Source organism: Malaclemys terrapin, chromosome 6 (genome assembly GCF_027887155.1).
Source record: "Malaclemys terrapin pileata isolate rMalTer1 chromosome 6, rMalTer1.hap1, whole genome shotgun sequence".
Taxonomy (NCBI): Eukaryota; Metazoa; Chordata; order Testudines; family Emydidae; genus Malaclemys; species Malaclemys terrapin.
In genome coordinates, this window is record NC_071510.1 from 15,060,985 (window position 1) to 15,084,741 (window position 23,757).

Sequence of the window (23,757 nt, forward strand, 5' to 3'; positions counted from 1 at the left end):
CCTTCTCATGGGAGTTTCCTCGCACAGGAGGTAGTGCGGTGGAGCTCGTTTCTCCAGAGTATGGGAACAAGGGGTTCTATTCCAACTACTTTTTTAATCCCAAGGGCGGTCAGCAACCTATCCTGGACCTGCGAGACTTGAACCGTTTCCGCCTTTGTGGTACCATGTGCACTTCTGATATGGGGCACAGTCCTGACCCCCTTGGTCTCTGTGGAACCGTCAACATCTTTCCTCTGCCTCTTATTCAGCTGCATCGAGATATAGACTATAGTTGCCTCCTCTTAAAGAATTTTCTAGGGATGCTCAGCCATCCCATTCAGAGCAGCTTGAGTGATGAGTAAGAGTGAGAGAGATGGCCTTGTGGAAGAATTTGTGGACTTTACCTATTCAACTGATGTTGACAATGATATGGACAGTGGAAGCTGTGACTCCATTTTAATAAATCTACAATCAACTATTTCAGGGCCTTCCAGGACCACCTTAGAAGAGTGGTGGACACTTTAGATTCCCCGAGAGGTCATGCTGGAGAAGTCTAATAAATGACAGTTCAGACACCTATATCCCAGGTTCATTTAGCCATGCCTGTTGTGGTCCTGTGGCAGACCACTGCATATGTCTCAAACATCTATATTGGCAAATTGCAGGTACTGAGTAACCCACCACCCAACCCCAAGAGGTTGAGTACTTTTTTTTACCCACCTGGTCTTTGGATCTTTTGATTGTGACTGCAACTCATGAAGTCTAAGATGCCTGGACTCCCTAAATCTACACCCATACATAAGGAGCCGAAGAAGATAGATCTTCTATGAAGGAAAGTTTACTCCTCTGTTAGTTTGCAGGTTCATATTGCCATCTATCAATCCTTGTTGGCTTGCAATGGGACAAGCTTCTACAGAGACCAAAAATGAATTTAAGATAGTGGCTACAGACGGCCAGTTGGTGGTGGACCCCATTCTGAGGATCTGTACACCAAAAAGCAGAGAACAGCATTCTCTGAAGAACTTCTACCAGTAAGTTCAGATTGTATTTGGTTGATAAACTTACCTGTCCTAAAGAAGCTAAAGATGTAATCTTGCATATGTCATGTAACTACAAGCTGCCCAATGGACTGAGGCAAACTCTGTTACATTTTTGGATGGCCATGATTCATACATTTCCACTATTTAGAGCCATTCCCTGCCTGGGACTTGATTGCTGTACTCCTATCTTTAATGGACCCTCTGTTTGAACCCATGATATGTTCACTATATCGCCCCTTTGTTAAAATAGCATTTTTGGTAGCTATTATCTTGGCTCACAGGGTTAGTGAAATTCAGACTTTGGTGGCAAGCCTTCTGTACTATGTTTTTCATAAGGACAGGGTTGCATTCAAGCCACATCCAAATGGTTACCAAAAATGGTTTTGTGTTTTCAGATGAATCAATTTATATACTTCCTGTTTTCCACCCCCTAAAGCTTTTAAATCTCCTGTGGAGGCTAAACTCCACACTCTAGACTTTCTTATGGCTATGTCCTTTTATCTTGCTAGAGCAAAGCCATTTAACCTATCATCCAAACTTTGTGGCTTTGGATAGGTCTAAAGAGCAGGCTGTTTCCTCAGACTCTAAATGAGTTAAACTACATTAAGATTTCCTGCTCATTAAATAACTGTCTTTCCCCCTCAAGTTAGGGTACGCTCTACTAGGACTCTGACATCTGTAGCTTGCTTTTGGGAGAAATCCCTATTTCTGAGTTCTGTAGTATGGCCACTTGAAGTTCAGTTCTTGTATTTACCAATCACTGCTCCATTGTGTCAGTTTCTAGATCAGAATCCCAGTTTGGAAGGGCTGTTCTACAGTAGTTATTTAGATAGGATTCTTATCACCCACCTACTTGAGAGGTAATTGCTAGTTTTACACATACAATGGGATCCCTCTGGATGACTCCTTAGAGTCTACTTACTTTACAGTAACAAGTTTTTCAAGATGCCTTTGTTCCTGTGGATCCCATGACTCTCCTTCCTTATTCATTGATATGGAGTTCTTCCCTGTATTTCTGTATTGGTAAAAAAACTGAATGGTGTCTGCTTCACCCTTAATACCCTTGATGGAGAGGAGGGCGCAGAGGTGTGCAACGTGCATACACAGCTCCAACAGATACTGGTGGCTAAAATATTTCAGGCTTGTGCATACCTACAGTGGGATCCTTGTGGACAAAACATCTTGAACTGCAGTTACCGTAACCTTGAAAAACCTTACTGAATTAAAATTAAATATTTTTGGAGTCCATTGTACTAAATACTAAGGTTATGTATTACTATGGGCTGTGATTGTATGTAACCTCTCTAGGGGTGTAATATATGATGTGAACCCTGGGAAATGTTATCAACTTCAGAGGGACTGTATTGAGCAGTGTGCCAAACAAGAATGAACTTTTGGGAGAACCTGTGTCAAGTGATTTGCCTGGAGAATCTCTGCTCAAGAGAGGGGACAGCTGGGAACCAAAAGCCTAAAAGTAGGTGCCCTTGGTAGACCATGGAAAGGAATTTAGGTACAGTTGCCCTCAACTGTGACAGTGATAATATGGGGGGGAAAGTTTTGTAGTTACAGCTTCTTCCTTCAGATTACAATGTGGTAGAGTCTGGTTCCTTGTTATGCAATGGGATATAATTAAAAGCACAAAAAATGTACTTTTGCCAGCTATTCACAACAGACATCCTGAGGTTTCTGATAAGAGCTTTCTAACCTATGTGTCACTTAGATGGAAACTGCCAACTTACAAATCACTCTTCTGAAATTTTATCTACTTGTAACACAAGATTAGAGAATAAAATGTGTCTTATTTATAGGTGCATTTGACCACACTTTCTATATAGTCAGTTTCCTGTTTTTTAACCAAGAATATGGGTGAGAATTTGTTACGTTTGTTTATATTCGGACCCAAAGTTTAACTAGTTGCTTTAGTCACACTAGACCCTCCCTACCATAATGATTTTATAATCAAGGAATATAAGCAACAGAAAAAGGGTGATGGAGAAGAATAGAACACAGAGCAAATTTTTATTTATCAGCTATCTCCAGCTGCCTTTCAATGTATGATTAGTTGATTAACTTCTTGTACATGACATGGTACACATGGACCTTGAAGACTGACTTGGAGGAGAGGGTCATGACCTGGTGGCTCTAAAACCACACAAGTTTGCAGAGGAAATCGTGAGCAGATGTTGTATTTTTAACTACTTTTGATGTTTTTAATTAAGTAGATTATAGATTGAGTCTCTTTTAGTATTGATAACTACTGATGGTGATCACCTTTAATACTAGTAAAGAAACAAACCATCTGACTACTTTTTCAGAATTATGCATTTTGTAGTAATTGTTCTTTCTCTAATATTCTAGCTAATGGGAATGACAACAAGAAATTTAAAGGAGACAGATCTCCCTGCTCCCCTTCTCGTGTCCTTCATCTTCGTAAAATTCCAAATGATGTCACTGAAGCAGAGGTCATTTCATTAGGTCTCCCTTTTGGCAAAGTAACCAATCTCTTGATGTTGAAAGGAAAAAGCCAGGTATGTAGTTATTTGCATGAGTAAAATACAGGAGAACACTACTTATATACAAGTTTACCTCTTAGATATTGCAATTTGGCTGAAATATTGTAGGGCCAATTATTATTTTATAGATTATTCAAGACTTTACCACATCAGTTGTAAAACATTTTTAAATGATGCAGTGGTATTGATCATCAAATCTGTGTAAATGCCTAACATAATATGCCATTCTTTGTATTATTGGAAGAGATGAAATAGAATAATCCTATTAATGTTCAGCATGCTGAGTAATGCTTTTTGTCTGTCTTGTACAAGAGTACTGATGCTGACAGCTGTTCTCAGACATCTGCTGAGGATAGAGAACTAAGGTTTTTCTTTAAATAAAAAGTAGGTAACCAAACTGTTTTCTGCTTAACTAAGTAAACATAAGCTTTACCCTGAATAAACAGTGAAATCTTTTTTTTTTTTTTAATAAAGCCCAGTGTTTTAGGCATTTGTTTTGGTGTTGTCATTTGACACTAACCAGCTTCCAGTTTGTGCACCATTGTACTGCTTAACTGAGTAGATATATTCTCATGTTTGGATGATTGGGTAGTTGGGGACAGCACTGGGTTCCAGGCACTAGCATAGCTAGCGGGGTGTAGGGGAAGCAGCTGCTTCCCCTCAGCAAATTTGCCAAAAGCGGCACCTTTGGCCGGGGTGTGTGTGTGTGTGTGCAGGCTGGCCGCCTGCAGCGCAGCTGGCATCCATGGGGGGCTGACGGGCGCGCGCAGCCGGCGGGGGGGGAATGGGGCATGCGGCCCGAAGCCATGGCTGGAGGAGCGGGGGTGGGGGCACACACGCCACAGCACGTCCGGCAGCCATGGGGGCGCGGCCAGCAGTCGGCAGCCACGGGGGACGGCAGGCGTGGCTGGAGGAGCAAGCAGGGGGGCCGCAGGAGTGGCACGGCAGGGCCGGAGGACCCATGTCGGGGGGAAGAGGCGGTGCGGCCGGAGGAGGAGCCTTCTAAGGGGGCGTGGCCAGAGGAGGAGCCAAGGGGGGGAGCCTTTTTTATGTTTGCTCCCCCTCCTCTTAAGAGCTGGCTATACCACTGGTTCCAGGAACGTATCTAACTCATTGCCAGGGTGCTGTAGTCACTAAAGTTCAATATAACTATCCCTGCCACATGTTTGTGCTTGCAAGACAGTGTATTACTCTCTTGGTTGATGTGATGCATTTATTTTATGTCACAACCACCATGATGTGGAGCCTACAGATTTACTAAGTGTGTAAAGTAAGACTGTTTTTTCAGCATACTTGATTTTACAAAGTTTAATATATACAAAATAACAAATTCTTGCAAAATAGTGATACAAAAATGTACGTGTCCTTGTGCCTTTGGGCAGTCTGCAGGTCCTAATGAAGTTCTGTGGTATGTATGATGACATTAGCATAGTGAACATTGAGCATTATGGTTTTTAAAAAACAAAAACAAAAAAAAAAAACCCAAACCCTAAATGTGAAATGGGAGGCAATTCTGAATTTGGGACCTAAAAAGTGATACAAGAAATTTTGCATCTTCCATTGGGTGTTGAGAGCATTCCATACATCATATGTTTAGTGCCTCTATGGAAACCTGATCTGGTTGTGGGCTCTTTTACTGTACAGATTTTAAAAGGATTTGAGGTTAACTCTAAAGTAATTGCAAGTCTCAAAAGTATTTTGAAAACCATAAATCGTAAATAGTATTTTGTTTTTAAATACTGAGCAAATCACATCTGTACTTTTAGTTCACATGAGTTTTTCAGATAAGGTGGATTTGGTGGATAAATGATTTCTTCAGTCTGTTATGCAAACAGAAAAAAATTGAAAATTGCAATATTTCTGTTGATTTTAGGCTTTCTTGGAAATGGCTTCCGAAGAAGCTGCTGTTACTATGGTGAACTACTACACTCCTGTTACACCTCACCTCCGCAGTCAGCCTGTTTATATTCAGTATTCCAATCACAGAGAACTGAAGACTGACAATCTGCCTAATCAGGCTGTAAGTATAATACTTCCATTTTAAAAAATGAATACAGTTGTACATTAGTGAACATTAAATTAATGAACTGCTTTCTGTCAGTGTAAAATGAGTAGTCAGCTTTGACAGGATATTACTCCATCCAATCATAAATTAGAGTGTAAGCTCTCTTAGGCAGGGACTTGTCATCTTCCATGTCTGTAAATTGCTATTGCACATTAAAAGCTCTTTATATACAAAAAGGCAATTACAGGCCAGCGAGCTTAACTTCAGCACCAGGCAAACTGGGTGAAACTGTAGTAAAGAACAAAATTTTCAAACACATAGATAAAATATATTTGAAGAGTCAACACAGCTTTTGTAAAGGGAAATCATGCCTCACAAATTATTACAATTCTATGACTGAGTCAACAAGTATGTGGGCAAGATACTCCTGGGGAGATTCTGTGCCAAACAATTAAATTCTGCACCAAAAAAATTTAAAATTCTGCAAATGTTGTGTGTCAAAATAATGCATATAATCACACCAGTTTCAATTGTTTTGGTAAGTTATTGAAACTACAAAACAGAAAAAAGTCACTAACTATTCAGCATTACCTAAACACATGAAAGTTAAATTACAAATACTTGGTAACTAATACCCTGCATTCCAGTTACAATCCTTGATTTTCATTTAAATTACATTACAGAACACCGAACAGCAAAAAAAAAAAGTCATACCGTTTTGCTAATCATTGTCCTAGACCTGGCTGTGTACTTTGAGAAGTGCTTGGTTCTGATTGTCCTGACATTTTATTGACTGCTTGGTAATTGTTTTATTTGCCCACAAAGACATTTTTTTTAATGGATAAGTAAAAATCTAACCCCATTGTGCCACTTTAGCACAGAAAAAAAGCGAGAAAGCACATAGCTCTTATTAGCTGATTCCCTTACTGTCATTTATAAGGCTTTACATCACTCCAGCAACGTAGGGGCCTTAAAACTTTACAGATTTAATGTTCCTGGGGGAATTGACTGAGAATGGGAACAGTTAGCTAGCAATAGGATCATTAACAATGTTAATATGCATACAAGCTGCTACATTTCTGTCTCCAGAGAATGAGATCAATTAACCAGCAACATTTTGTTAATGTGGGTTTTTTTGTTTTTTAACAAAAGCTGTTGTCTTTAACTTAAAAACAAAGAATTTTCAGTAACCGGATACTAATTTAGTTACCGTATATACTCGGTTCCAGAGTAGCAGCCGTGTTAGTCTGTATCCGCAAAAAGAACAGGAGTACTTGTGGCACCTTAGAGACTAACAAATTTACTAGAGCATAAGCTTTCGTGGACTACAGCCCACTTCTTCGGATGCATATAGAGTGACACTCTATATACATCCGAAGAAGTGGGCTGTAGTCCACGAAAGCTTCTATATGCATCCGAAGAAGTGGGCTGTAGTCCACGAAAGCTTATGCTCTAGTAAATTTGTTAGTCTCTAAGGTGCCACAAGTACTCCTGTTCTTTTTGCGTATATACTCGTTCATTAGCCAGTTCATTTATAAGCCCATCCCCCAAAATGGATAGGTAAAAATAGCAAAAACTGTATGAACCTTTCATAAGCTGACCCTATATTTCAGGGGTTGGAAAACTTTGGCTCCCGGACCATCAGGGTAAGCTGCTGGCGCATCGGGACGTTTTGTTTACTTGGAGCGTCTGCAGGCATGGAGCCCCCCAGCTCTCTGTGGCTGTGGTTCGCCGTTCCCAGCCAATGCACCAGTTCCCATTGGCTGGGAACGGCAAACCGTGGCCACAGAGAGCTGAGGGGCTTCATGCCTGCAGATGCTCCAGGTAAACAAAATGACAATGCATTAGAACAGGGATTGGCTACCTTTGGCACACAGCCCGCCAGTGTAAGCACCCTGGCAGGCCAGGCTGGTTTGTTTACCTGCCATGTCTGCAGGTTCAGCCGATCGTGGCTCCCACTGGCCGCGGTTCGCTGTTCCAGTCCGCTGGGAGCTGCTGGAAGTGGTGCCGGCCAAAGGATGTGCTGGCCGCCGCTTTCCACCATCCCCATTGGCCTGGAGCGGCGAACCATGGCCACTGAGAGCTGCGATCGGCCAAACCTGTGGACGCGGCAGGTAAACAAACCGGCCTGGCCCACCAGGGTGCTTACACTGGCTGTGTGATCCCTGTATTAGATATTCAATTCAATGATTCCATAGAGTTTAAAATCATCAGATTTTGGTGTTGACCCGTTTATGAGCCGACCCCTGCTCTTTGATGTGTCACTTTTTTTACCAAAAATATTCTGCTTATGAACGAGTATATACGGTAAGTGTTTTTTCAATTCTCAAGAAGTTAGACATTTTACTAGGCAGGCAGACTGCTACGTTTCTGCCTCGGGGACAGAGCCTTCCTCCTGCATAACAAAAAGACCTATCCTCCTCCACGCCCCTCGAGCCACAGTATGACACGAGTTTGTTGACCAGCCCCGCCCCTGACGGTGATCGACATCTCCCCCGCAGGCATGCCCACCCAGTCCCCCTCCCCCAAACTGGAACAGCCTGGGCAACCAGGAAAGAGACGCATGTCCCTCGCCCCTGACTTCTTTTGTGTTTCTTTTGTGTTATTCTGCGCGGGGGGCACAAAAATATGCAGTATTTTGCTGTGTGTGCATTTCCTGATGTATCAATTGTTTCTGTAAGGAAGACATTCCCTTCTTCTGTTGTCGCACAAGCACATACAACAGGATCATTGTGGACATTGCTCCACCCATCAAGACTCAGGTTAACAATTTTACCCTCTAGACCAGTGGTGCCCAACTTTTTTGTGTGGCGGGCAACAGACGACTAGCTGCCGAGGACTGTGGCTGCCGGACAAGCAGCCGCCAAAATGCTGCCAAGAAGTAGCCTCATCAGGAGGCATCGCTGCCGAAATGCCGCTGAAAATCAGTGGCATTTCGGCGGTGACGCTTCTTGACGTTGCTGCTTCTTGTCGGCCTTTCAGCGGTTGCTTGTCCGGTGGCCAGTGGGCAGGCGCACATAGATGCCCTGGCGGGTGCCATGGCACCCACGGGCACCATGTTGGGGACCCTGCTCTGGACCTTTTGCACACTGCTCAATTTCTCTTTCAAAGACTTCATCCAGCAATTTGCCTGCAACATCTGCTCTATTGTGTGGACTGTATCCTGGTCTTAATGACTGAACCATGTTAATGAAGGGTGGGTTCTCAATCATACCGAAAGGAGAGTTTGTTGCATAAAAGGAAGATCTGCCTATTTCAACTATTTATTTTTTATCACAACTGCATCTACAATGATAGTACCATCGAGTAACAAATATATTTTTTTGCTCAAAAATGAGAATTCAAGAATAGTCCAGAAGGAAGACAGGCAGTCCTTAAGAAAGAAGTATGAAATAAAAAAGTTTACGAACCTGAAGATCCTGCATGTTCAGACATGTTCCTTTCATCATCTTCAACGCAGCTTCCTCCTGAGAAGGAACACTTCTCATGATGTTGTTTCATTCGGGCAGCCTGGTCTTGCATTTCTTTGTTGCAGTGTTTGCATTTTGCACACATGCCTGTCTTACCCACAAGTAGAGGAACTTCATTAAAATATTCCCAAACTGGGTCTCTTTTCTGGCCTGCTGCCATTATAGGTTTTCCCTTCTAGTGAGAGAATGGTATGGTAGATCTCAAATCAATGCAGGCTACGCTTAGAAAGACCTCAAAACTTCTGGAATATGCTGCTCAAACAGTTTCACTTTTGTTTCTACTGCCTGTCCCTCCGTTCTTACATTTATCTCCAGACTTCTTCACCTTGTCCAGATCTATTCCGTCCCCAACAATCTTCTGTTCATTGAACTTTCTGAAACTTTGTACTTTTAGAGAGAAGTAAGGGATTGACTCTGTGTACACAAATTTGCAGAGGGGCGATAGGGTTAGAATTTATAATCCCTATTCCATGATGAGATATCTTTGAGCTATAGTTTTCATTAAGATACATTATCTTTAGATTGCTTTTTGAGGAAAAAACCTTTTTATCAAAAAAATCTTAATTTAAATAAAATCAGTTTTTGTTTTTGTTTTATTTTTTAAAAACCACTGATTTTTATCCACCCTGAAACGAAGCAATGATGGGATAAGAGGGAATGTCTTCTCCTGGATCAGTAACCGTGTAAAAGATAGGAAACAAAACATAGGAATAAATGGTCAGTGTTCACAATCAAGAGAGTTAAGTAGCAGGGTCCCCCAAAGATCTGTACTGGGACCAGTGCTGGTCATCATATTCATAAATTATCTGGGAAAAGAGATGTTTAGTGAGGTGGCAAAATTTGCAGATGATTAAAAAAAAAATTACTAATTAAGTCCAGAGCTGACTTTGAAAAGTTAAAAAGGAATCTAATTAAACTGGATGACTGGGCAACAAAATGGCAGATGAAATTCCGTGTTAAGTGCAAATGAATGTACATTGGAAAAAGTTATCTCAACTATACAGACAAAATTATGGGGTCTAAATGAACTGTTACCATTCAAGAAAGAGATCTTGTAGTCTTTGTGATAATTCCCTGAAAACATCCACTCAGTGTGCAGCAGTATTAAAAATAATAATAAAAAAAAAATTAGGAAAGAGATAATTAAATAGAAAATATAATGCCACTATATAAAGCCACAGTATTCCCACACCTGGAATACTGTATGGAGTTCTGGTCACCCCATCTCAAAAATGTTTTTTTAGAATTGGAAAAGGTACAGAGAAGGGCAACAAAAATGATTAGGGGTATAGAACAGCTTTCATATGAGGAAAGATTAAAAAGACTGGGTTTATTCAGCTTAGAAAAGAGACGACTAAGGGAAGATATGATAAAAGTCTATAAAATCATGGATGGGATGGAGAAAGTGAATAGGGAAATGTTATTTTACCACCTTCACCTAACACAAGAACTAGGGGGTCACTTGATGAAATTAATAGGCAGCAGGTTTAAAACAAACAAAAGGAAGTACTTCACACAACACACAGTCAACCTGTGGAAATTCATTGTCATGGGATGTTGTTAAGGCCAAAAATACAACTGGGTTCAAAAAAGAATTGGAGAGTTCCTGAAAGATAGGTTCATCAATGGCTGGATCACTTGAAATTGCCCTGTGCTGTTCATTCCCTCTGAAGCATCTGTCACTGGCCACGGTTAGAAAGTAGGTTAACGGTTTACTATGGGGCTGACAGATTCTGCAGTGGCTTCTCACTCTGAGTTGGGCAGTGTCAGAGGCTGCTGTAACAGCAGTTTACCCTGCTTGTATAGAGGAGCCAGCAGAAAAGGTGATGGCTAGTTCTGTCAGCTAATTGTTTGCTAGTTTTTCCCAGTCTGAGAAAAGCAGTAAACTGTACATGGAAACCTTTGAAATGTTTCAGGGCAGGCTTCTGCTGTACTATTCTTTTACAGCTCCTCGGCAAACAATTCTTTAACTCTAGCATTTTTTCAAAGGATCTCATGAAGCTCCCCAATGTAGAGATAGGAATAGAGTCTCTTGGCAAGACATTCATCCCCCTTGAACTTATCTTTTTACATAAAGACCAGATAGACTTTGGCTGCTCTCTTTGAAAGACTGTAGTATGGCCTTTCAGATACCTGTCTCCTCTTTCTCCCTGCCTGGATAGGCTATCACAGTGAGTCAATTTAGAATGAAGGAATCAAATCAATCCCATGTAAATGCTCGCATGCAGCTTTCTGTATTTGATACGTTAATGTGTGCCATGAACTTCACCACCAAACTGGTGACCGCAGATCAGGTAGCAACTTTGTTTAAAAACCTGGAAAGATGACCAGGTAAAAATTCCATTTTCATTTTGGAAGAACTTTTGATACAGCAGCTTTGGGAGGGAAAAGAGGGCAAAATATTTCTCCAGGAGGAAGATTTCTGGAGACTTCATTAGATGTTTGGCAGTGTGACCGGGGAATAGATTTCTGCTCTGGGACATGGTAAGGGATAGACCAGTTAGGAGACTCATCTTCTCTCTGAGCCTCTCTGTGATGGACTTTCAGATCAGTATTCGGGATTAATATCTCTATTTTATGGGACCTTTGCACTTGTACAGTGGCAAAGAGAAGGGTTCTGGAGACTTTTTTAGGGACTGATGCTATTGCACAAATTAAGCCTTGCAAAGGGAGAGGTTCTACCTTTGCCTGTGTCCTCCAGCTCCCTTAAACACCAAGGCATGCCTCGAGATGATTCGCCTATCTAGTATATTGGGGTTGTCTAACAATATACAGCATGAAATACAATTCTGCCAGTTTTAATGTATTTACTTGTTACCAAAGGACAGCCATTTGAAGACAATGCAGCTTAAACAGCTCAGCAGATGTGTGAGGGTGTAGGTTCTGCATAGAGCTATTTGATGTTTTCCTTGGCAGCCCTGGATTCTGGTGACTGTATGACATAGGCCTACTAAATATTTACCTTCACATCAAAATTAGATCTTATTACACATTCCTACTGTTCTTCTGCTAGGGCAGATGCTAGCAACTCAGGTCCCTCTGTCTTAGCCTCATCACAGCAATGAGAGAACTTGCAAAAAGTGTGGTAGTTCATGGCTTCCCTAAAATCTAAAGTGGCACATGACTTTTTAAATGGCATACTATTAATAATATAAATTTTCAGTTGATACTCTAGGCAACAGCACAGGTGATACCTATGCCTGCTAAAAGAATCTTTTTTCAAACCATACTACTTTTCTCCTTTTGTGTGAGGATATTTGAGGACCTAGAGATGGTCTTGAACTGAGAAGTTGAATGTATATATCTTAATATCATATGGAGGAAGATGGGAATGAAATTGGTCTTTCCAGAGTTGCATGCTTACCTACAGGCCTCAGTTCCATTGAATTTCAAGTTGCCACCATGGTAAACATATGAGATAATCAGAGAAAAAATTGCCTTGCAATCCTCTGTCCATCTCAGAGCCTTGCATCTGATTCTAATCAAGATTATGAAGCTGCCCTCATGATGCCCTCAGCATAATTAGGCAATCAGAAACTCCAGTCATTGTGGAATAACTATCTTCCAGATTCCTTATATTTTTAAAAGCAATTTTTATTTTTAACTTTAGATGCTGATTGCCTCTTTCTCACAATTCTGTTAATTGTGCTGTTAATATTAATGACTTTGGAAGTCATAATTCAGGAACAGTCTCCCAGGGTATTGGTCTAAGGATTAATAGCTCCCTAATTGTCATCTCCATTGTGGACTCCATGGGCTTTCTAGCAGAAAATAAGAATCAGATTTTCCATGTTGAGTTACTCCATTGATAAAAGTAAAAATACCAAAACTGCCTGCCTCGAGGAGTTATTGAAGCTTGGTTTACGTGGAAAGCACAGTATCTTTAGAAGCATTGGGATCAAAAATATTAATCTTTTAATTCATATGCTTGTGCATTCTGGAGCACAGCATGTTGGAGAATTTACCTGTGTTCTTGTATACCTATTTAGCAGAAAATCTACAGTTGTATGAAAGTAAATAGATAGGTAGCAATACATGTCTGTAAGACTTTCGTATTATTCCTGTGTGGCTTCTAGAGACAACTGGTTGTGCTGTGTATTCATGATGATCAAGATGAAAATTGAAAAGCATATTGTGTGACACAATTACAGTTCAGTATCAGAATTAAAAATTTTCATTTACAGCAGTGGTTCTCTCATTGTCATACTGGGGATTGCTTCTTTGGCACATTCTCTTATGGACCACATTTTGTTGGAGAGTCTCTCTCTGTCCCAATTCCACCCTTTTTACGTGGCAAATATAATGCTTGGTCAGATGACAGTAATATTTACAACACAATTAGGAGATGAGATGAAAATAAACTCACTTCAGTGTGGTGGATAAGACACTTGGTTTATTCTCTTCTTCTCTCCTCTTGTCAATACCTTCTCATTCTGTACTTGTTCTGTTTTTAACCCTGTTCAGGGATGAAGGTCTTGGCATTTTAGTTCAGATTCTCTCTCTTCACTGCCTGTAGCTGTCATATAGCCTTGGTAAAGCCCCCTCTGCTGGAGACTCACCACGCTGCTATGTTTGTGACCACCACACTGGGGCACTTTAAACGGTGTGCTCTTAAGCTTCCTTAAGATCTTTGCAGGACAAAAACACAGAGGTTACTCAGTAGGGCTTCTAGGAAAGGAAGAACCAGATCTCTTCAGACAGAACCTGCCTCCAAAAAAGCCTATGTCTTCTCAAGGGCCAACCGTTTCAGAGACCTCATGTCACCGTCTCACCTGCATGTAAAAGAGCTGACAAATTGTTCCAGTGAAAAATTCCGAATTTTTGTTTACACACCCTCTTCCTAACTTTTTGGTGGTTGATGCTCTCAACAAGCACAGCAGATACCATTCCAGGGCATCATTTTATGGTGGACCCAAAAATGCACAGATGTCTTTGATTGCAAGAGCTACTCTTTCACGATGCTACAGTACAAGATTGCAAATTACCAACCTTTAAAATGTAATCACATCAACTACAGCAAATATAATTTATTGAATATCTGTCCACTTGGAACATCAAGAACCGACCAGTGGAACGCGATCATCACTAAGGATCAGCTCCTGACAAGGGTCTTGGCTACTGTTCAGGCCACTGTAGAGGACCTTCCCTTTGACATACGTAAGCTCTTCAATGAGTATACTGATTAGTCTTTGCCACACCCTCAAGGGTTCAAGGTCCACACTGCTCACTTTGGATCTACACACCTGTGCAAAAGAGTTAGCAGGTCACAGATGGCTCAGAGATCCTGACCAGTCTAATTCCGTACCTTCCATCGGCCTACTGAGCCACCCAAGAAGAGATCTAGTTATCAGAAAAGTAATCCGTCTTCTGTATTGATTACCACTACCCAGCCTTCCTCCGCTGGTCATCAATTTTGATGTTTTTGGTTGAGGATCTGGAACAGCCCCAACGTCAGATTCTATCCGATCTCAAGCTACTTTCATGGCACTGTTAAAAACATGTACCAGTTGCAGAAATTTTGCAGAGCTGCCATTTAGGCTTCCATTCATACTGTCTCCAAACATTATACTTTAGTGTATGCCTCTAGAGCAGATGTGCCTCTCAGCACTGCAGTTCTGCCATCAGTCTTAGAATCTTCTCTGAAGCTTCCGCCTTCTTCAGGAAATATTGCTTGGGAGTCACCTGGAGTGGCAGACCTAAAGGGACATTATTTGAAAAAGGAGAGGTTATTTACCTTGTACAGTAACTGGAGTTCTTTGAGATGTTTGGCCCTATGAGTGCTGCTCCACTACCTGCTTTCCATCCCCTCTGCTTTGAACTCTTGTATTGTGAGAGTTTGTAGAGGACAAGGAACTGAAGGGTGATTCATTCACATGGCTCTATATCTCCTCAGTATGGGGTATGAGGATGCCTGGAGAGCACGCGTGGGCCAAAAAGGCACTGCTGCCAAAAATCTGCTATCAAAGGTGCATGGAATACATGTGCACCTGAAGTGAAGTGCCCATAGGGACAAATATCTTGAACTCCACTTACCGTACGGTGTAAGTAACCTCGCCTTTCCCATATAACTATTAAATCCACAGACTGCTTTTATATCCCACCTCACTACTGACAGTACCCATGGCAAAAAAAATCCCAGTGTCCTGCTATGACACAACATACACAACTCTGTGTTGAAATGATGCAGACTGGGAACCTGTAGGTACAGATACCTTTCCTTTGACAACGCACATGGCAAGGATTTTGACCCAGATTTCTTCATAGCAGTGTCACAGCTCTGTAATGTGCTTTAAACAAATTCCCAGGTCTCTTCATATCACAATCACAGCTCTTCCAAATTGTTCCAACTTGTTCCTCCACCATTTAATATGCTCACCTAACACAGTGAATGCAGCTGGAGTAATTTCCAGTAACTGTTCCCAGCTTTTAAGATTGTGTTAGATTAAGATTGTTAAAATTGTGTGGACGTTTACCTTAATTCTGTTTGTCCTGGTTTTCAGAAGTTTGACTTGCTGTTCTAGAAGAGCCCACACTATCACTGGGCACCCTTAACTCTGTATTAATGATAACCTTTTTGCCATTTAATTTTTCTGTACTCATGTTTCTTATCTCTTGCCTCTGGATTTCAATTTAGAGGGTCTGGTAGAGGGGTTGGGAGTAACTAGTTCCGCTTATGCCTGCATTCACAGTTCATAGTATCAGTGTCCCAGGATGAGGCTTTTAAGGGAATTGGGGCTCAGCTTCACCCTGTGCTGGGCTTAGCTCACATTTCCAGGTCCTAGAAGTCACATGGTAGAAAGTTGAGAGTAGGCCTGGTGGGATATAAAGGGCAAACTGAGATTAGGAAGAAGTGGGGCTCTCCTTAGCCTCCAAGCAGACAGCCTGAGTATGCAACCCCGCAGGGAGCAGGCTGAGAAGGCTGGAAGTCCGTATGGTGGAGGAAGGCTCCAGCAGAAGGGAGCAGAAAGGCAGATGACCTGGGGAGCCAAGAGGGAGTAGATACACTCTTGTAGGAGACTCCAGGTCAGGAGAAAGGGCATGATTTATAGTCTGAACTTTTTGAAAAATAAAACTCAATTCCTGAAGAATAGGGATTGAAAACTGGTTGGAAGTGGTTTTGATGCACTGGCTGGTGAGTTGGCCCATTGGCTTGCAGTCTACTTAGAGTTGCCTCACAGAGCGTGTTGCAGCATACCTCAGGAATGTGAAAGGGTACAGAATAGCAGGCTGAGGCTAGGTATATCCAAAGTACACGTGGTTGTTTATAAATAGAACACACATTCCTAATCAAACCTAAAGCAATCTGGCTGACAGTTCTGTCTTCAGAAGACTTACTTCCTGTCTATATGTGTGAAGTTAATAAAGGGGAAAAACAAACACCACATCAAGTAAGCATTTTAATTAACAATCAAAATACATAATTTTATACAGTTTTAGATGTGTGTGTGCGTGATGCATGATTTTTGCAAAATACACCATTATAGTAAAATGGAGCGGGGGGAGTCCCACTGCTCAACAGTAGACCAGTTCTATCCTTCATTGGTTCTAAATGGTAGCGGTAACACAGTAGATTCATAATAAGCTTTTATATAGTGCTTCTCATCCATGGATCTCAAATAGCTTTACAAAGGAAGGTAGGTATCCTTATTGCCATTTTACAGATAGTGGAACTAAGGCAGAGAGGTGAAATGAGTTGGTCATACAGCAGATGAGTGGCAGTGGTAGTGCAGTGAGTCCCAGTCCAGTGCACGATTTGCTTGTTGGAACAGGACTGACACAGCTTGGCTTCTGTTGTTGGTTGAAAGTCTTATTCATAGATTCTAGGACTGGAAAGGACCTCGAGAGGTCATCGAGTCCAGTCCCCTGCCCGCATGACAGGACCAAATACTGTCTAGACCATCTCGGATAGACATTTATCTAACCTACTCTTAAATCTCTCCAGAGATGGAGATTCCACAACCTCTTTAGGCAGTTTATTCCAGTGTTTAACTACCCTGACAGGAACTTTTTTTTCTAATGTCCAACTCTGGACCCTCTGCAATTTCTCCACATCTTCTTGAAATGCGGTGCCCAGAACTGGACACAATACTCCAGTTGAGGCCTAACAAGCGCAGAGTAGAGCAGAAGAATGACTTCTCTTGTCTTGCTCACAACACACCTGTTAATACATCCCAGAATCATATTTGCTTTTTTTGCAACAGCATCACACTGTTATCCTAGGTCTTTGGGGCTTTCAGCTCATTTAAAAATAGAGTTGTAAAAATGAGGCTTTATTAGTCCAACACGTAATCATAAATAAAGTGAGGAACACAATGAATATTGAAAGTAGTCTGCCATTTTTTTGTTGCTGCAGATTGTGTGCAAGTACTGTATGACATTCTTCCTCCAAATAACTTGACTGTACTCCTTACCTAAAGTTATATATTGGGTCCTGTGTGAATATTTTCTAAATACAAGTACAATATAAGTCTATAGAACTTAAACTGATAAACAACATTTTTATATACTTTATTTGCATGAGAATTGTTTATGTACGTTAACTCTTATCTTCCTCCTCTTTCTCAGAGAACCCAAGCTGCATTGCAAGCAGTGAATGCTGTGCAGTCTGGAGCCCTAGCCCTTACAGGTGCTCCTGCTACTGAGGGTGGACTCCTTCCAGGTCAAAGTTCTGTTCTCCGAATTATTGTTGAAAACCTTTTCTACCCTGTCACTTTGGAAGTGCTGTATCAGGTAACCAGGTGTGGGGAGAGGAAACAAATGGTTATTAAATACTATCTATAATGCTAGTGTAAATCCAGTAATGCTTTGTCTCGAAATTGTACTTTGGGTGCTCAACTTGTATGAGGATTGCCACTTCAAGATGAACTGTAGTCAATTATTATAGAACCATATTTGAATGGATTTAATTCAAAATGGCAAATTTATTCTTTGTTCTTACTAGTGACACTTCCATGCCTTCTTTTGATCCTCCTGCTTCTTTGGATAAGGACTTCTAAACAGCATGTTGAGGAAGAAACAGCAAAACTGGAATGCTTTGTTAGCTTTTCTGCCAATTTTTTTGATAGTTCATACCTGGGCATACAGTTGCTCCTAAGAATTTATGTAAATACTCGGTTTCATTATCATTTTTTGGACGGTCAGACTGACATAATTTTATTTTAGTTGCAATGTTTACCTATAAATAACCTAATTTATATGGATTTGAAGGAAGTGTGTGTTCTAGAGACTGTATACTTAGCCCCTGGACAAGGGGAAGTGCTTTACCAGCAGCAACCCCCTGGTTAATTTTAAGATGCATGATGAAAAGACTGTAATAGAGATTCCTGTTCTGTCCTTTACCAAAGATGATGGCTGTAGTGTAGGAACCGTAAGCTTGGAAGGCTTAAAAACTAGGCGAGTGGTTAGGGTGATCAGTCATAGGTAAGGCTATGTGTTAGTCACAGATATTTGTAGTAAAAGTCACGGACAGATCATGGGCCCTAAACAAAAATTCATGACCCGTGACCTGTCCATGACTTGTACTAAAAATACCTGCCCTGACTAAAACTTGGGCGAGGGGTCATGCGTGCTGGTGGGGGGCGTGGGCAGTCCGGGGGCGCTGTGTATGTGCTGGGGGAGGACTGCCACTGATACTGGGGGAGGAAAGGGTGTGTGGCTGGGCTGGCAGGGGCTTCCTACCTGGCTTCGTGTCATTAGAGCTCCTAGGCGGCAGGGACAGGGGCTCCGCTTCTCCTGCCACAAGCACCAGCTTCTGCAGCTCCCATTGGCAGGAAACCGCAGCCAATGGGAGCTGTGGGGGCGGGGCCTGCAGGTAGCACGGAGACCCTCCACTGCCTAGGAGCTGCACGGGGGCCATGCCAGTGGGTAAGCACCGCCCCCCAGGGTAAGCACCGCCCCCTCTCCCCTGCACTCCCCAACTCCCTGCCCCTAGCCCTGAGCCCCCTCCCACATACCCAAACTGCTGCTACTGTCCCAGGGGCTGCCCAGCTCAGGCAGCCCCTGAGCCAGCACCAGACACTGCAGAAGTCACAGAAAGTCACGGAATTCATGACTTCTGTGATCTCCATGACAGACTCTCAGCCTTTGCCATAGGTTTTTGGTTGACCATATTGACAATGGATTCAGCCCTTCCTTTTCATTCTAACATTTAAAAGACTAGTCCATGTTCTTGCCTCCATTCTCGATTACTGTTACCCATATTGCTGACCCCCAGTTGATCCAGAGATCAGCAACCACGTTATTTTCCTCATCTGTTGACCAGATTGTTGCTTTTCCTTCTAACTAGCCCTATGGGTTTCTCCACATCCAATGTATATGTTTAAGTTTACTGTCCATGCCTTCAAGGCCCTCCACAACTCTGCTCACACTTGGATCTAGTGTTCTGTTGCATTCCTCCTTGCTGTTCATGTTCTTCCAACAACATTCCCTTTCTTCCTTCCACTCCCCTTTCTGCTGTCTCACATGCAGTGTCGTATGCATGGATATTCTCCAATTCCAGTGTGTTCCCCACATTCTTCTTATTCAGATCCTTTATTACTATTATTTTTTGGTTACTGTAGCACCAAGGAGGACCAGTCAGCAACCAGGACCCCATTATACTAAGCTCTGTACAAACACAGAACAAAAAGATGGTCCCTGCCCCGAGGAGCTTACAACACAAGTATAAAACAAGAGATGACAAAGAGTGAAGTGGAGAGAGGGGAAAACTTGTGTTCAGTTTCTCCTTCTATTGAGTCTTACAGTGGATTTTTTGTCTTTCTATGTCTTCTATGTAAGCTATCAGAGGCAGGGATATGGTCTTGTACACACTGATTACTCTTGATAAATAAATTATATAGCATTTTGAGCTTCAGATCTCATGGACAGTTATTTTTGTGGTTTCAAAAATAAAACATGGCTACATGAGATGTTTAGAAGAGATCTTCAGTTACTGAACCCGTAGAATTCATCCAGCTTTGCACCTAGTACTTCGAGCTGTCATAGAATCATAGAATATCAGGGTTGGAAGAGACCTCGGGAGGACATCTAGTCCAACGCCCTGCTCAAAGCAGGACCAACCCCAACTAAATCATCCCAGCCAGGGCTTTGTCAAGCCAGGCCTTAAGAACCTCTAAGGATGGAGATTTCACCACCGCCCTAGGGAACCCAGTCCAGTGCTTCACCACCCTCCTAGTCAAATAGTGTTTCCTAATACCCAGCCGAGACCTCCCGCACTGCAACTTGAGACCATTGTTCCTTGTTCTGCCACCACTGAGAACAATTGAGCTCCATCCTCTTTGGAACCCACCTTCAGGTAGTGGAAGGCTGCTGTCAATCCCCCCATATTCTTCTCTTCTGCAGACTAAACAAGCCCAGTTCCCTCAGCCTCTCTTCATAAGTCATTTGCCCCAGCCCCCTGATCATTTTCGTTGCCCTCCGCTGGATTCTCTCCAATTTGTCCACATCCTTTCTGTAGTGGGGGGGGACGACCAAAACTGGATGCTGTACTCCCAGATTTGGCCTCACCAGTGCCCAATAGAGGGGAATAATCACTTCTCTTGATCTGCTGGCAGTGCTCCTACTAATGCAGCCCAATATGCCGTTAGCCTTCTTGGCAACAAGGGCACGTTGCTGACTCATATCCAGCCTCTGATCCACTGTAATCCCCAGGTCCTTTTCTGCAGAACTGCTGCTTAGCCCGTCGGTCCCCAGCCTGTAGCGGTGCATGGGATTCTTCCATCCTAAGTGTAGGACTCTGCATTTGTCCTTGTTGAACCTCATCAGATTTCTTTTGGACCAATCCTCCAATTTGTCTAGGTCACTCTGGACCCTATCCCTACTCTCCAGCATATCTGCCTCTCCCCCCAGCTTAGTGTCATCTGCGAACTTGCTGAGGGTGCAATCCATCCCATCATCCTCAATGACAGCTTGTGAATCCCTGCTCTCAACTGCTTTGTGAAACTCCACTTCTCAAACCAAAACTCCCATGTATTGCAGCATCTCTGGAGGTCTAGAACAAAGGCCCTTCTCATTATGCCAGTTCTGAGCAAGATCTGTGGCATGTAGCTTGACAGACAGTGACTCTTGCTCTTGGAGAGAATTACCTTTTGATTTTTTTTGGCGGATGGGGAGGAAGTTAGTGGCTAGTAGAAAATATATTTTATGAACTTGCCTCTAAAACATGTATTCTGATAGAACTGAGAATTATTTTGTTAATTTCTAATATAAAATTTATTCTTGGAAAAACAGTATCTCAAGAGCTAAAATTGTGTACTTTAGCTGAATTTTTCAGATAGTTTAAGGTCTAAATTCTTTATTTCTCTATTTATTTTTTTTTAAAGATTTTCTCCAAGTTTGGAACTGTCTTGAAGATTATCACCTTTACGAAGAACAATCAGTTTCAGGCCTTGCTTCAGTATGCTGATCCAATGAATGCAAATTATGCCAAAATGGTAAGCATAAAGATGTACTTCTGACCTATTTAGTCAATATAAAATAAATTACAAAAACGTTCTTTACATGCAAATGGTTTTGCTATGAGCTGCCCTAGTATTAGGGTTTCTTGACACTCTAGTAATACTTAAATTCTCTTACTGCTCAAGTAGCGTTGGGGTTTTGTAATTATGTTCTAGAGAATGATTTGGTGAACCTTAGTACTTTTACTACTAATTATGCATTACTGGTCTTGAATAATTTCACCTGTCTACCTGGTCGCAGGTTAAGGCTAGTACTCCTCGCTTAATGTTGTAGTTATGTTCCTGAAAAATGTGACTTTAAGCGAATCCAATTTCCCCATAAGAATTTATGTAAATGCGGGGGGGGGGGGGGGGAGGACTGGGTTCCAGGGAAATATTTTTTTCACCAAACACACACACACACACACACACACACACACACACATTATCTATCTATCTATCTATCTATCTATCTATCTATGCGTCCTCAAGGGTTAACACGTTGTTAATGTAGCCTCACACTCTACAAGGCAGCACGAATGAAGGGAGGGGAGACAGCATGGCAGACAGAGACACATACCCTGTGTGTGGGAGAGATGCACATTACCCTTTTAAGTATGCTGACCCCACTCTAAGCACATTGCCTTTTAAAAAAAATAATAAATTAGGAAGTTGCTGCGGCCAGCAAGCTCTCGCCGTCCTGAGCCCTGTCTTGTCCCTATCCTGCTCTATATGGAGAAGGGGTAAGCGGGCCCTGACATTAATCCCCCTCTTCCTCCCTCCCCTGCACTGCGTGCAAGGAAGCTCCCGGAAGCAGCTCCAAGGCAGAGGGCAGGAGCAGCACATGGCAGTGGGGGGAGGGACAGCTGAACTGCCGGCAACTGGTAGTCTGCTGGGCGGCTGCTGCACTGGGAACTTAGGGGAGGGGGAGCTAATAGCGGGGCTGCCGGTCCGTCCTGGTTCCAAGCCCCCACCAGCTAGCTCCAACGGGCTGCTCTTCCTGCAAGCAGTGGACAAAGCAGGCGGCTGCCAAACAACATTATAAGGGAGCATTACACAACTTTAAATGAGCATGTTCCCTAATTGATCAGCAACGAAACAACGTTAACCGGGACGACTTTAAGTGCGGAGTTACTGTACACTGCTAGTATTCCTTCTAGTTACAGGAAATAGATGCTGGTGGTGGGGGAATTTAAATTTTTCACTTGCTATCTCGGGTTTAAAAAGGAAGACAAATATCTGCTTACTGTAGGTATCTAGAACAGGAGTACTTGTGGCACCTTAGAGACTAACAAATTTATTTGAGCATAAGCTTTCGTGAGCTACAGCCTACTTCATCAGATGCATGTAGTGGAAAATACAGTAGGAACACGCACGCACACGTGCGCACACACACCATGAAACAATGGGTGTTACTATACACACTATAAGGAGAGTGATCAGTTAAGGTGAGCTTTTATCAGCAGGAGAGAAAAAAAAACTGTAGTGGTAATGAAAATGGCCCATTTCCAGCATTTGACAAGGAGATATGTGGAACTGTAGGGGGGAAATAAGCATGGGGAAATAGTTTTACTTTGTGTAATGGTCCATCCACTCCCAGTCTTTGTTCAAGCCTAATTTAATGCCATTCAGCAGTCTTTCGTTGGACTCTGTTTTTGAAGTTTTTTGTTGTTGTAATATTGCGACTTTTAGGTCTGTAATCGAGTGGCCAGGGAGATTGAAGTGTTCTCCAACTGGTTTTTGAATGTTATAATTCTTGACGTCTGATTTGTATCCATTTATTCTTTTACGTAGAGACTGTCTGCTTTGGCCAGTTATAGGTATATAGTTTGGAAGAAAATATGAAAGCATCTACATGAGTCATCAGTTTTATTTTCCATAAAATTTAAGTACCAGATTGTATTTCTAAATAACATTTAAATCACTGTGTTTCAATTTAACAAAAAATCTTTCTATGATCATGAAAACTGGCAACTAATGTAACTAGTACCAGGGTAGGCAACCTTTCAGAAGTGGTGTGCCGAGTCTTCATTCATTCACTCTAATTTAAGGTTTCGCATGCCGGTAATACATTTTAACGTTTTTAGAAGGTCTCTTTCTATCAGTCTATATTCTATAACTAAACTATTGTATGTAAAGTAAACAAGTTTTTCAAAATGTTTAAGAAGCTTCATTTAAAATTAAATTAAAATGCTGATCTTATGCCTCCAGCCTGCTCAGCTCGCTGCCAGCCTGGGGTTCTGTTCACCTAGACCGGCAGCGGGCTGAGTAGGGCCTGCGGCCGGGGCCCCGGGCCTGGGGGTGGGTGTTTCAGGC

The 23,757-nt window shown here is 42.2% G+C and overlaps 1 protein-coding gene across 2 annotated transcripts in view; it reads left to right on the plus strand.

The window, feature by feature from the left end:
* PTBP3 (polypyrimidine tract binding protein 3) overlaps nucleotides 1-23,757 on the plus strand; it is a 105,142-nt gene that overhangs the window by 48,773 nt on the left and 32,612 nt on the right. For both annotated transcript variants that reach the window (XM_054033234.1, XM_054033233.1), the window contains 4 exons: nucleotides 3,378-3,547; nucleotides 5,406-5,552; nucleotides 17,573-17,737; nucleotides 21,328-21,438. In XM_054033234.1, coding sequence (XP_053889209.1) covers nucleotides 3,378-3,547; nucleotides 5,406-5,552; nucleotides 17,573-17,737; nucleotides 21,328-21,438 — 593 coding nt within the window. The remainder of the gene's footprint in view (nucleotides 1-3,377; nucleotides 3,548-5,405; nucleotides 5,553-17,572; nucleotides 17,738-21,327; nucleotides 21,439-23,757) is intronic.